The 15,366-nt window shown below is 37.5% G+C and overlaps 2 protein-coding genes across 6 annotated transcripts in view; one reads left to right on the forward strand and one right to left on the reverse strand.

Moving 5' to 3' along the window:
• SLC9C1 (solute carrier family 9 member C1) overlaps nt 1-15,366 on the reverse strand; it is an 81,996-nt gene that overhangs the window by 40,027 nt on the left and 26,603 nt on the right. For all 5 annotated transcript variants that reach the window (XM_038582803.1, XM_038582805.1, XM_038582804.1 and 2 more), the window contains 5 exons: nt 14,716-14,890; nt 11,080-11,161; nt 8,556-8,722; nt 6,489-6,614; nt 141-238 (listed from right to left, as the gene is read on the reverse strand). In XM_038582803.1, the coding sequence (XP_038438731.1) occupies nt 141-238; nt 6,489-6,614; nt 8,556-8,722; nt 11,080-11,161; nt 14,716-14,890 (648 nt within the window). The remainder of the gene's footprint in view (nt 1-140; nt 239-6,488; nt 6,615-8,555; nt 8,723-11,079; nt 11,162-14,715; nt 14,891-15,366) is intronic.
• On the forward strand, nt 3,098-3,726 carry LOC607014 (uncharacterized protein C14orf119 homolog). Its single transcript, XM_038582807.1, has one exon. The coding sequence runs from the start codon at nt 3,112-3,114 to the stop codon at nt 3,538-3,540; it is 429 nt and encodes a 142-aa protein (XP_038438735.1). The 5' UTR covers nt 3,098-3,111; the 3' UTR covers nt 3,541-3,726.

The raw sequence follows: 15,366 nt of genomic DNA on the forward strand, positions 1-15,366 counted from the left end.
TGGGGGTGCAGGGCAGGCAGTGACTCACACACATAATACTGGATGATACCAAGTTACCAGAAAGAGCAAGATAACTCACTTGCATAATTCCCTAAAGGCAGGGGCTTAGGATGAAAGCATTACTCTTGCCATATACTTACTTTTCCTTCTTCTCTCCAAAACTTCCTGCTGCACCCACCAGCACCTGGGCTGCACTCTGGGATAGAGTCTCGTTCCTGTATTGTCTCTGGTAGCTTGCCTAAAAGAAATGTGCAGTCAAATTATTATATAGGATGGATAACAAAAACAACTTAGTATTCCCTTTATGGAAAAGCAGTCTGTGAGAGAGAAGTCGAAGTCCTTAAATAATCTAGTACCTTTATAAAAAAAAATGTTTTTATGGAATCCAGACCTTGAGATCAGTGCAGAAGGTCTGTCTCAGCTTTGGGTAAAATCAAACTGGCTCTGTAGGCGACTAGGTTCCTTAATAAGGCCTTCAAAAATAAGTGGAGTTCTATGGCCAAAAAAATGTGGGAAGTTCCTGATCCAAGTATATCCCTATTTTAACACTTTATAGTGCATACTAGAAAATTCAAGGCTCTGAAAAATCCTGTAGTAGAGAATCCTGGTTTATATCTTTCACTTCATTTTTCTAAATATTTCGACAATGCTACTCTATTTTCTCCAGTCTGGTATAAGCATTAAATGAGTTGTCACTGTTGTACAGAAAACAGTCATTTGTTCATTTGGTCCATATCCTGAGAGCTCACTTTGCTTCAGGCACTATGTCTGGTACCGGAGAAACCACTATCTGACACTGCCCTGCCTCAGTGTGCTGCACACTGTTAAAAATCACTGTACAGACCAACTTCCTAAATTGAAATGTATGATGTAACAAAAGACTTTTGCTTCCATAGAACACATCCTGTCTGCAGGATCATTTATGGATATTAAAACGCAGTTTTGCTCTTGAGGGATACCAGAAAAGGATAAATTTAATTTTAAGAATGAGGGAACAAAAGATTATTTGCCATAATACAGTGATTCAACAGAGTAACATTCTTCTTCTTAAACTTCATTGCAATATTTATGAAATAACATGAGATTAACATATTTTCCTTTTTTAATAATAAATTTATTTTTTATTGGTGTTCAATTTGCCAACATACAGAATAACACCCAGTGCTCATCCCATCAAGTGCCCCCCTCAGTGCCCACCACCCAGTCACCCCCATCCCCCGCCCTCCTCCCCTTCCACTACCCCTAGTCCGTTTCCCAGAGTTAGGAGTCTATTTTTTTCAATATCCTCTAAGGTAAACACCATAGTTTGTAGAAAAATAAGGAAGCTGCAAGTAAATATGGAACTCATGAAAGCTTAGCAACAGAAATGACAAAACAGGTCCTAGAAAAATGTTAATTCCAAAATGATCATTCACACCCAAATATAAGAAGAATTTAGAGAATGGTTGATTCCTTCAAATAACTGCCATTTATTGAGCTCTTTGCCATACTATAAAATTAGCTGATTTATGTGTATATTACACAGAATTATTTAATTCTTGCAGAGAATCTATGGGGAAGATATTCTAATCTCTATTTCATAATGAGAAAGCTGAGGCTCAAAGAATTAAGTATTTTTCCCAAGATCACATTACTCAGTTCTCTCTGAATTTAAAGACTGTCTCCCCTTCCCTCGGCCAGGCCCCCAAGATGGTTGGGGGATATTGTGTCTCCTATACCACCATCTCATCATGTTGTGCTTCCTCTCCTAATGTACAATAATACAGAGGATATCGCCCCAGATAACAATAAATGGCTGAGATTTAAGTAAAAGCTCTCAAAGCTTTGAAAGCTGTAACTAGTAACAGTTGGAGCAGTGAGCATTAGAATTGAGGTTACAGAAAAAAAATCAACAAACCTCAATTTCTTTCAGAAGTGTTCTGTAGTTTTTAGGGTATAGATCCTTTACCTCTTTGGTTAGGTTTATTCCTAGGTATCGTATGCTTTTGGGTGCAATTGTAAATGGGATTGACTCCTTAATTTCTCTTTCTTCAGTCTCATTGTTAGTGTAAACTACAGAACACTTCTGAAAGAAATTGAGGAAGACACAAAGAGATGGAAAAATATTCCATGCTTATGGATTGGAAGAATTAATATTGTGAAACTGTCAATGTTACACTTAATGCAATCCCTATCAAAATATCATGGACTTTCTTTAGAGAGTTGGAACAAATCATCTTAAGATTTGTGTGGAATCAGAAAAGACCCCAAATAGCCAGGGAAATATTAAAAAAGAAAACCAGAGCTGGGGGCATCACAATGCCAGATTTCAGGTTGTACTACAAAGCTGTGGTCATCAAGACAGTGTGGTACTGGCACAAAAACAGACACATGGATCCATGGAACAGAATAGAGAATCCAGAAGTGGACCCTCAACTTTATGGTCAACTAATATTCGACAAAGCAGGAAAGACTATCCACTGGAAAAAAAAAGTCCCTTCAATAAATGGTGCTGGGAAAATTGGACATCCACATGCAGAAGAATAAAACTAGGTCATTCTCTTATACCACACACAAAGATAAACTCAAAATGGATGAAAGATCTAAATGTGAGACAAGATTCCATCAAAATCCTAGAAGAGAACACAGGCAACACCCTTTTTGAACTTGGCCACAGCAATTTCTTGCAAGATACATCCATAAAGGTAAGAGAAACAAAAGCAAAAATGAATTATTGGGACTTAGTCAAGATAAAAATCTTCTGCATAGCAAAAGAAACAGTCAACAAAACTAAAAGACAACCTCCAGAATGGGAGAAGATATTTGCAAATGACCTATCAGATAAAAGTCTAGTATCCAAGATCTATAAAGAACTTATTAAACTCAACACCAAAGAAACAAACAATCCAATCATGAAATGGGCAAAAGACATGAACAGAAATCTCACAGAGGAAGACATAGACATGGCCAACCAGCACATGAGAAAATGCTCCGCATCACTGGCCATCAGGGAAATACAAATCAAAACCACAATGAGGAGGGGTTTTCAGGAAACATGGAAGCAGCGGTGACAGTTGGAATTTAAGCATTTTTGTGACGGTCTCTGGGTTCCCTGTGAGAGGAAAGGGGAGGATGCTGCTGGAATCATCTTCCTCTTCAATGCCACTATCCTTCCCTCCTCCCTTACCCTCAGGACCAGATAGTATTACTGACTCTTCCCCACCCCCAATGTCTTACATCACTTCCCAGGAGATGAAGTGTATTCTTCACTGGTTTGCCAGTTGGTCAGGTCCCCAGGATGAACGTTTCCTACAGGACCTGGTAGCTATGGCAGTGCCAGGAAAATTACAGCCATTGCTGGAAGGGCTGGAGCAGCTTAGTGTGTCCAGAGCAAACCGACCACCTTGTATCTTTGAGTGCCAGCTACGTCTTTGGGATCAGTGGTTTCGAGGTTGGGCTGAGCAGGAGTGCAATGAATTTGTCAGGCAGCTGGAGGTCAGTGAGCCAGACTTCGTGACAAAGTTTTACCAAGCAGTGGCTGCTACAGCTGGTAAAGACTGATGGACATTAAAATCAAAGAAGATAATCACAGCTGATGGAGCCACAACTTTACTGTGAGAACTTCAAATGTGTCACTTAAAGGTCTAGGGATGGTATTCCAATCAGCTGATTGAACTTGTTGACCTGTACAGGCTTGATTATATCTTTGGAGGCGGGGAAGGGCAGAGGGAGAGAGAGAATCTTAAGCGGGATCCATGCCCCACACTAAGCCTGATTTAAGCGGGCTTCATTTCACAATCCTGAGATCATGACCTGAGCCGAAATCAAGAGTTGGATGCTTAACCGACAGAGCCACCCACGTGCCCCAAGCCTTGGTTATTTCAATGTTAAAAGCCTATCAGCTGGACTGCTCACATAAATGTTTTCCATCCAAGTAAATCCAGTCTGCCTCCTGGCTTGCTCCTTTCTACATATCAGACTCTGAAGAATTCCGTGGCTTCTTTTGCAAGTTTAATGAGAGGGAACCTACACATTATAACTCAAGCATTAAAAAAAAAATAATAACCCAAGCATATTGCTGGCCCATGGGGCTTTTAAGTAGAGCTTTTCTACTCCAGAAGCAGGAGAGAAGGACAATACAAGGTCATGTTTTTATAGTTCAACTGGATTAACATGGTTGGTTTCACTGCCCTTTCCAGATTCTGGCATAATTGTGTGACATGCCAACTATTAGCTTTCCTAGTGATGATTTTGTAAAATTATGAAAAAATCAGGAGAGGGAAACAATTAGTTACTCCTTCCACACTGATGTTTGTTTGAATCCAAATAGCAATGACTTCTAAAGTATATGTGATATTCTTGGAACTGGTAATAGATTCCTATTCTGTAAATTTGCTCTGTAATATGAAAACAAGTGACACTCTATAGGTTAAAGGGTTTATTTTTTGTATCAAAATAAAGAATCCTCAGGAAAAAAAAAACCCACAATGAGATACCACCTCACACCAGTGAGAATGGTAAAAATTAACAAGATGGGAAACAACAAATTTTGGAGAGGATGTGGAGAAAGGGGAACCCTCTTGCACTGTTGGTGGGAAGGTGAACTGGTGCAGCCACTCTGGAAAACTGTGTGGAGGTTCCTCAAAGAGTTAAATAGATCTGCCTTACAACCTAACAATTGCACTGCTGGGGATTTACCCCAAAGATACAGATGCAGTGAAACACTGAAACAACTGCACCCCAATGTTTATAGCAGCAATGTCCACTGTGGAATGAGCCTCAGTGTCCATCGAAAGATGAATAGATAAAGAAGTTGTGGTCTATGTATACAATGGAATATTCCTCAGCCATTAGAAATGACAAATACCTTCCTTTTGCTTTTACGTGGATGGAACTGGAGGGTATTATGCTGAGTGAAGTAAGTCAATCGGAGAAGGACAAACATTATATGGTCTCATTCATTTGGGGAATATAAGAATTAGTGAAAGGGAATAAAGGGAAAGGAGAGAAAATGAGTGAAAATATCAGTGAGGGAGACAAAACATGAGAGACACCTAACTGGGAAACGAACAAGGAGTAGTGGAAAGGGAGGTGGGCGGGGGTTGGGGTGACTGGGTGATGGGCACTGAGGGGGGCATTTGGCGGGATGAGCACTGGGTGTTATGCTATATGTTGGCAAATTGAACTCCAAAATAAAATTTAAAAAACAAACAAACAAAAAACCAAAATCAACAAACCAAGGTAAACATGAAAATACTTCTAGAACAAAGAAGGGCTTAAAAGATGCAAGATGAGATAAAGAGCTGGAGAGCAGAGCAGAAAGATCCAACCTACTTAAAAAAAAAAAAAAAAAAGGATTTCCTTGTTAAGACCCAATACAGAGCACAAAATCAAAAAAGATATAATGGTAGAAAACAAATATTTAGGGCAAAAAATAAAAAAAAGGTATGTGGAATGCATATTGCAGAAAACAGAATATCACAAGCAGAGAAAAATATAAGAGGTCTTGCGATTAGCATTTTCCTCTTTTGCAAATGGGGAGAATAAAGACTAAAAAGAATAATTCATGAATCATATAATTAATGAAAGCAAGACTCAAAATGGAGGCTTCTGTATTGGTTTTGAGAGTTCTTGAATACCGTATCTTCCTGAGTTAAATTAAAACTCTGGAAGTAACTCAAAGATATAATATCATAAAATTTGCTGGTGGAACAAAGCATCATATAGGTTCATCCTTCATGGCACTGCCTCATTTGCTTAGAGAAATTATTTAGGTCCTTGGAAAAGGTGCCTTTGAGAGCCAACCTCTTTGCCACGTCTTAATGCTGAAGAGAGAACAATTGTACCCTATAGACTTTCCATTTCCCAAGTTAGATTGAACACGTAGAATGCTTGAAATCCTGTATGACTGGAATAGCCAAGACATGGATGAGAGCTCCATATGCAATGAGGAAAGCTCAACATGAACATTTTGAAAGCAGGAGTCATGGCAATGAGTCGTGATCTTGACCTGGATAGTAAATGGCAACTAAGCTAATAGCAATTTCGCACAGAATCTACTATGCTGTGGTGCCACAGAATTTCTCTAACTTTTGTCCAAGATTTGATATGATAAATACTACTCTCTGCTTACAGTTATTAGCAGAGTTGGTGGTATCTTTCATGAAGAAATGACGTGGACCCAGAGATGGGCAGTGTCGTAGAAATGGCTGCGTAACACACCTGAAGGGTGAGTTCAGCTGTAATTCCTGACATTGGAATCTGTGAAATTCCCAAATCCTCTTAATAAAATACCTTTTACTCAGGCTATTTTGGATGGATCTATTTTTCTTTTCCTTTTTTTTGGCAGTCAAACAGATTCCTAAGACAATGCCAAACTTCCCTGTACCTTTGTAGCAATCTATTAAGTTATGCAGGTAAGCATAATCAAGATGTTGTTAGCAAAGGAGAAATTTTTCAGTATAATTTGAAACAAAATATTATTTTAAAAGTGCATGATCAGTACTAACGATTTGTGCCGACAAGAGACGCCTGTTGGCCAGTTCCATTGCTTCAATGTTAAGGGTCTCATCTATTTCCCTGTTACAGTCTAGACATTTCACCTTTTGATGTTCTGTTGTGTCTCCTTGACTCAACTAAGTGAAACAGAAATAAAAGCAAAACAAAACACACAAATATTAACATATTTTTAGCATAACCCTCAAGTAATTCATGTAAAAATTTGGTTTGAAAAATGATAGAAAATCTTCTAGATACAGAAAAAGTGTTCAGGTGAGTTTCCTCATTTCACAGTTATCTAGGAGGTAAACTAATTGCTAGTGTTGAGGGAAGAGACTTGTATTTTTACCTTTACATGGTGTCTCTAACAATTTATAAAAGCTACCATATATGGGATCCCACTTTAAACCAATGGTTCAGAAAGTGTGGTCCCCAGCAGCCTCAGCATCACCTGGAAATTGTTAGAGATGTACATTCTCAGACCCCAACTCAGACTTGCTGAATCAGAGAGTCTGGGACAGAGGGCAGCAATCTGTGTTTTGTACAAATCCATTCCGTGATTCTTGTTGCCACTAAAATTTGACAATCACTGCCTTAACCTAATAACTTAAGGTAAAGTAGAAAGTGAACTTAGCATTGGGAGTTGGGGATTATGGATAAATTCATTTAACAGATAAAAAAAAGCTGAAGTTTAGAGAAAATAAAAGATTTGCTCAAGATCCCAAAGCTATTTATTAAGTTTACAAAGCTAGGACACAAACCCAGATTTTCTGAATCCAAATCCAATCTATTAAGCAATCTATTTGTAACACCATAATATCCCCCATGTTTGATCATCTGTTTTCCAAAACAGATCAAGCATCAGAGGGAGGGCCTCAATCTTGATTTTGCACTAGAATCAGCTGGGTAAATGGAATAAAAAAATATATGCCTGGGACTACCTCAGACTATCTGCATTAGAATCTCCTGATTGGGGACTGGGGAATAAAGTCATATTTTAATAAGCTTTCTAGGTTGGCAAAAGGCCACAGTCAGCAATTGGGAGCTACTACAGAAAATAATTGGATTTGACTTGGTACTTGTCATATCCAGAAATCCTGGCAGTATTCCTGTAGGCATAGGGCTTGGTTCCGAGTCCCCATCTGGAGCTTCAATCACTGGTTAGTGGGCATAAAGTGGATTTGGGGGAATCCTATTTTATAGAAACCAATTATCTTATGTCTCCACTCCTAGAAGTTGATTCCTCATATTGTATGATGCAGCAAAACATTGCAAAAACTGCAACATACAGTATGCATTGAAATATTATTACATTGAGGGCGCCTGGGTGGCTCAGTCCTGAGATGGAGTCCGGGGGTCAAGGCTGGGCTCTTAGCTCAGTGGGGAGCCTGCTTCTCCCTCTCCCTCTGCCTGCTGCTCCCGCTGCTTGTGCTCTGTCTCTCTCTCTGTCAAATAAATAAATAAAACCTTAAAAACAACAACAACATTACATTGAAAACTGGACCTAACGTAGGAGATAGCAAAGAAGCAGTAGCATTTGAGAAAATTCCAGAACAGCTTTTATTATTTCTCTTTATGGCAGCTATGAGATGACTGGGGAGTTACATGCCCTTCAATGAATGAGAAGTCTGACCACAGAGTTTCTAGAGTATGTCACAGAAGCAGGAGGTAACATCTCACGATATTGGCTTTGAATTCTATATCATATCAAAATATAATATTCATCATAAGTGAGGGGCTAGCAAGTGCTTGGCATATATACTAGTATAAACAAATGCTAAATAAACACTGAACAAAAGCACCTGTCCACTGTCAATCTGGTAAAAAAACAGCCATTATCTAAGGCTCACTCTCCTGTCTTATGACATCTTTTGTAGGGAGCTCCAATGCATTGCTCCTTCTTTTGAATTTACAACACTAAGATTCCCTCCTTGCCGTTATGACAGTGGGTTACCGATACAACTTCTCTGTCAATTACTAGTATTAGAAATTTTGAATTAATATTTATAACATTTAGACTTACTCGAGGTAAGTGATATCCACTTTGAAGGAGTAAATAAAAGATAGGACTTGCTTACCGCATATGGGTTTTGAAGTCTAATTGCCTTCTCAACCATATTCCAATCTGCATTAGCAAGATCTTTGTCAAATTTGAGTGCAGAGGCTGCAGATTTGGTTAGCTCTTGAAAGTGTTGAAATGTACAGTGAAGTGATTTATATTTTGTTGACGTGACATCATGAAGACCTTTGGTACAAAGAGTGTGTTTTATCAATAATAAAGACACCACCATTTTGATATGGATTATAAAGTTTCCTTTTGTTCTTACTGCCACCAAGTGTGTTTTATTTAAGTTAGAGACTCAGCATAAATTGTCTAATAATAGAAACATTAACAATTTCAAGCTTTTCTATTTTCATACTCCTCAAAAAGACCGAGGTACATGAAAATAACAGTAATAGTTAATATTTATTGAGTGCTTACAATATGCCAAGAAATCACATCTCAGCACCTTGCATCTTGAACATATTAAGTCTTTCATTACTTTACCCACCTTTTAAAAGACCCTTTTCCCAGTTTGATAGATGAGGGGACAGAAGAATAGAGGTGTGATGATTAATTTTATGTGTCAACTTGACTGGGCTACACGATACCCAGATATTTGGTAACATTATTCTAGGTGTGTTTGTGAAGGGGTTTCTGGATAAGAATAACATTTACATGGGTAGACTGGGTAAAGCAGATTGCTCTCCTCGTCGTGGGCAGCCCTCATCCAAACCACTCTCTCTGCCTCATGGTCTTTGAGTTGGGACATCAGTCCTCTCCTGCCTTTGCATTTGGACAGGAACTTACACTTTTGGCTTTCCTGGTTCTCAGACTTCTGGACTATAGATCTTGGGACTTCTCAGCTTTCATAATCACGTAAGCCGATTTCTTATAATAAGGTCACATATATATATACATACATACACAGAGTAGATGATACATAAATATATAGGAGATATCCATGGAGGAGATATATATCTGTGTATATTTATACTTCTTACATATACATCCCTGGTATATGTATCCCCTATATATGTATAAATATACAGAATGTATGTAGGATACATATGTAGGAGGTATTGATATAGATATATGCATATACATATCCTATCTAAATGTAATACTGTGTATATATGTGATAAATATATGCGATATATATTTATCTCCAGATCTCATTAAGGTTTGAAAGACTCTTTGTATCAGACACAAATTTCTTTTTATGAGCCATAGAAGTTTCCTTGGAAAGCAATAATGTTCAGTGAGCAAATTTTCTCTGCTCTCAGTGCAAGTAAACAAATGCTCCACAATAAGAATTTTAAGCTTATTTAGCTACTAAGTAGAACAAATGTACTCTTTGTGAAACCTCCCCTCTTTAATCTTTTCTTCCCAATTTACTATGTTAAAGCTCAGAGAATTTGAAAAAAAAAGAAAAGAAAAAAGATTTTTTGCAAATACAAGGAATGAAGATAGATTGGGGCATGCAATGTCATCCATAAAGATAAAGTCTCACACTGATTAAAAGTGGCATTGGGATGAAAGCTCTGTGTAAAAGAAAGGGTGATAGAGCAGTTGGGAGTATAATGAATTAAAAGCATCAGGGCCAGGCAGCCCAGGTGGCTCAGCGGTTTAGCGCTGCCTTCAGCCCAGGGTGTGATCCTGGGGTCCCAGGATCTGCATGGAGCCTGCTTCTCCCTCTGCCTGTGTCTCTGCCTCTCTCTCTCTGTCTCTCATAAATAAATAAAATCTTAAAAAAACAAAACAAACAAACAAAACATGAGGGCCATTTGCTTCTAGTTCCTCAACTGCCATTACCTTGTTGCATGATCTTGGGGAGGAACTTTTTACTCTCTAGATCTCCATTTTTCCCTTGTTAACAAGTAGAGGATGAAAACAGGCATATTGCACAATCCAACTGCCTCCTACGACTGCTATTTCTGCTTCTATGCTCCTCATACCCAGCAATCAGTTATCCACAGAACTCAAGTTAACCATATAATTATATTTACTTGTTTAAAACTGGTCAAGGAACTCTTTTTGCCCTTAGAATAAAAATCTTAACATCCAAGGCCCTTCACTACGTAATTCCTTCCTACCTCTCCATCTGTACTTTCTCTACTACCTGCCTTGTTCTCAAAAGGTCAAACTCTCTTTCCTTAAACACATTCAGCTTCTAGCTTCCTCAGGAACCTAGCACTCATTTTATTTTCTATCTTATTTATGTGTGATTTGTTTACTTTGATGCACACAAGACCATAATGCATCATTGTCAGTTAGAATAGTGCCTGGCAGATAGGAGGCTTTCAATAAAAGTTTGTTGAATAATTAAATAAACTTATTGTATTACTTATTTAAATTAGACCAATGTAAACAAGTATCTTTTTATACAAGCTTATTGGCCTAAACTGTTCATATACTTTTATACAGAGATCCAATTTTCTCTTCAATTAGATATACTGTTGATTTTTACTTATGCAGATGCTTTCTTCATCATTAGTAATTCTTTGGCATATTTAGAATGTCTGTTTCTTCACTCAGTGTTAGTAATTAGTAGGGCTTACCTAATTTACTAACTGCAATTGGCAAAATAAATCTATTGACAATCAACGTAACTAAGCATACTGAAACTCCATGAAATAGTATCTAGAATAGAAAGAAAAATACAAAGTAAGTATTCATGACAATTTCTTATAACATATTCTATATTTAAATTCAGCTAAATTGTACTAAGTCAAAAAGTCCTCATAGTAGGAAAGAATTTGAACATCAGTCATGTTAAAGTGCTCTGGGGATTCTCAATTTTCCTGAATATGTTTTATCCATCTTTTTGGAACCAAATCAAAACTCAGGAAACATGATTTGACAAGTAAACATACATTTATAGACACTGAAAAAAAAAAGGCTTTTCCTTAAATTCCATTGCTGTACTTCTTAGATCTTGGGAATATGCCTGTACTTTATCAATTCTTATTCACTATACACACCACCATGTGCATAGCCATTCTGTGTTCAACATTACCATCCATAGCAAATAATTATCATCTGAGAAAAGAGAACCCATCAGCGTTCTTGATAGGTTGGCTTCACCTCATATTTTGCCTCTCTGCATCCCTTCATTGTCAGGAAGGAGGAGCAATTATGTCTTTGGTGCCACTTGATTCTTTTTTTTCCTACTTGTATTCCAAGTTGAAACAATAGTTTTCAATCTAAGACTGCACACTTCTATTGATTTACATAACTCCAACTTCTAGAATTTATGCTATACCCTTAGCCAGTCCTCTGTTTTTTGGCTACAGATGGAGGTTAGAGACAGAGCATGAAACCACAACAGAAGCCTTCCAGGCTGCACATTAGAATCATTGGGAAACTTTAACATAATAGTGCCCAGGATGCTCCCACTGAATATTCTGATTTACTCAAGGGTGGAGCCCAAGCATTAGTAATTAGAAAAACCGAGGTATAATGTACATACTTGAAATGCACTTGTGTTCCCTTTGATAAATTTTTGACATTGCATACATTCACATAACCCTCAACCCCATCTAGAAGTACAATATTTTTATATTCCCCCACAATATCTCAAGTACCCCTTCACAATCAATCCTGTACCCCAGGAGAGGCAACTACAGTTCTGATTTCTATGTCTATAGATAAGAACTGCCAATTCTAAAACCTTCCGGTAAATTGAACATTATGTTTCCCATTGTGGTTTTAGTTTGCATTTTCCTAAAGTAACTATGTCGAACATTTTTAATGTACTTAGTGTTATATATCCTTCTTTGTGAAGTGTCTGTTCAATTCTTATGCCTATTTTAAAAATTAGATTGTTTTTCCTTTATTATAAGTTGTAGAAAATTTGAAGAATATATTCAGGTGCTTCATATATTTTAACTAGTTTAATAGTTGTTTACTATAGGAAATAGTTCTGATACCCATTATTTATTATGGCCAGCGTCAGAATTCCACAGGCATCGGCAATTTGCTATAAGTTCCTGAAGCATTCTAATGTGCATTCAAAGTTGAGAACCACCAAATTAGGTAATAGTAATGCAAGCTAACATCTCTGTAGGAAGCACAGAGCACAATATATGAGGAGTATTTAATCCTCACAATTCTATGAAGTAAATACCAATATTGTCCAATTACATGGGTGGGAAACTCAGGTACTGTCACTCACCCAAGGTCATTTAACTTGGGAGTTGTGGAGACAAGATTAACTCACTTTCAACCTTTTCCTGTAGTGCTGCTTCATAAGTATTAGAAAGTTAGCTGTAGGATTCAGCCAAGTTAAATTAAGGTAGAAGTGTGACTTCCTTCTCAACTAATTACTACTAGTGAGGGCATTTCATTACAAGATTTTATTTGCTAGAGTTTTATCTCATATCAGGTCTACATGGCATCATTATCCTCATCACTATAGCTCATATTTCTTATACATTCACACTACTTGCTAAACAATGTGTTAAGCATTTCATGTACGTTTTCTATTTCTCATCATAACCCTTTGAAATTGTGTGAAATTTGCCAATTCAAGAGAGCTGATCATTAAATTTTCAGGAAGTTATTGAGTCGACTGTTATTCTGTTAGAGTGATTAGGCAACACCTATTGGCAAATGCTATGAATTAGGGCTCCCTTTGACTCCTAATAAAGTGACTTATTAAACATTTTCTAGCAAGCCCTTTTGAAATGAGGAAACAGACATGTGTGATGGGATGAGAGTTAAATAACTTGCTGATGGCCACACAGCAAATAGCAGCCAACTAGAAATTCAGAATCCAGATCCATGTGCAGTGTCTACCATTACACTGGTCAGGATGTGTGGTGCTGAATGGACCTTGATTATTCAGGCATGTGGAGATAGTTAAAAAGAAGGGGGAGATCATGTAATATTAGATACTTTGGTTTTAAAGCAGTGTTTAATTGTTTAATGATTACGCTATTATCCAGTTGAACATGCAATGATTCCCTTGCTGTCCTTCCCTTTACATTTGGAGTTTTTGTTAAAAAAAAAAAAAAAAACCCACAATGGAAGTGTTACATGCATTGTGATATCTGCACAGGAAATTTCTTGCAAAGCTCCTTGTAATGTTGTAATGTTCTTACCTGGAGATGACAAGGAGGGAGAGTTATGCCCATAGTGTTCTGTTAGGCAGAACTGGGGGCTAGTATCAGTGAAGAGGCAACTTCACTTGACAATTAAAATGTTCTGGTTCCTAGCATTATTAAATGTCACTGCACAAAATTACAGAAAGCGATAGCCAATCATAAGCAGTTTCTGCTTTTCTTGAGTGAGTATTAGGAGTAAGTAAAAAAAAAAAACACTTATTGAGTTCGTACCCTGTATTAGGTGCTATTTTATTTATTTGTTTATTTGGCACAGCGAGAGAACACAAAAGGAAGGCAGAGGGAGAGAGAGAGAGAGAATCTCAAGCAGACTCCTTGCCCAGCATGGAGCCCAATACAAGGCTCCATCTCATGACCCTGAAATCATGATCTGAGCCAAAAACAAGATTTTGATGCTTAACTGATTGAGCTATCCAGGTGCTGTAATCAGGTACTATTTTAAATTATTTATAAATTTTAACTCCTTTAACCTTCATAATAAATTTATTTTAAGAGTGTAATGAAAAGGGATGCCTGGGTGTCTCAGTTGGTTAAGTGTCTGCCTTCTACTCAGATCATGATCCCAGGTCCTGGGATTGAGTCTCATGTTGGACTCTCTGTTCATCAGGGAGTCTGATTTGCCCTCTCCTTCTGCCACTCACCCTGCTTGTGCTCTCTTGCTAGTGCTCTCTCCAGCATGTTCTCTCTCTTTCTCAAAGAAACAAAAAAAAAAATCTTTTTTAAGAAAAAAGAAGCCAGAAAAGATAAACCCAAATGATTCAATCAGGTGATAGGTAAGAGAAGGAATGGGTGTGTTCATCTCTCTTTTCTTATTTTCTTATTTCTTTCTTATTTGACGTGGCTCTTGTAATGAAAAATATGATTGCAATATAAGGAAAGGATTTAGAAATCCCTTGAGCCTCCAGGAAGAGAAAAAGTTGTCAGTTGTTTTTCTTCTCTCCAGTCATGCCATCATAGCTAAATCACTCCCACAGTCCAAGTAGGGTTGAGCTACCTCAGGACAAAAACATATAAAGTACACGGTAATAGTATTCATTAAATGTTCAAATAAAAGAATTAATTTATCTTTACTTGAGATTTTTCCCTCTCAGAGCCAAAAGAAAGGTCAGAGTAGGCAAGCAGAAGAGCCATGTTTATATTAGGTGTTCCTTTCATTTCACTCCAGACCATTATGAATGCCCAGCGCCAGCTGAACCCATGTCCAAATCGAGACAGAAGAGGGCTCAATAATAGAAAGACCAGGAGTCTAAAAGACAAAAGAGATTTTAAAATGTATTCTTGCCATAGACATTTTTTTTTCCATTTCATTCTACTCTATTCCAATCTATTCCCTGTGGAATTGCCAACTCTCAGATGAAGGAGTCATCTTTCACACATCGTTAGCATGGATGGCACCAAAAAAAGGCAAAAGGGCATTTCCTAGAGAGAGATGACAAGAGGATGACATTATTCTCTTTATTTCCTCCTATTAGGTTTGTAGTCAGGTAATTCCACATTTCTTAGGCAGAAAAGAAAAAGAGATGTTTGTAGATATATTCTCTTCTGGATCCCAAAAATAAATAAAAGCAAATCTAATGAATAAGAACTGAAGGGGAGGTGGAATGTCTTCCCTTTCTCTTTGTAGATTTTAACCTTGCTGAATCTATCCAATATTGGCCGATTCATTTCTATTTTTTCTTTTAATCACACATTTCCTACATTTTACACGAATGGAACTAATTT

Source organism: Canis lupus, chromosome 33, assembly GCF_011100685.1.
Source record: "Canis lupus familiaris isolate Mischka breed German Shepherd chromosome 33, alternate assembly UU_Cfam_GSD_1.0, whole genome shotgun sequence".
In the NCBI taxonomy this organism is placed as follows: Eukaryota; Metazoa; Chordata; class Mammalia; order Carnivora; family Canidae; genus Canis; species Canis lupus.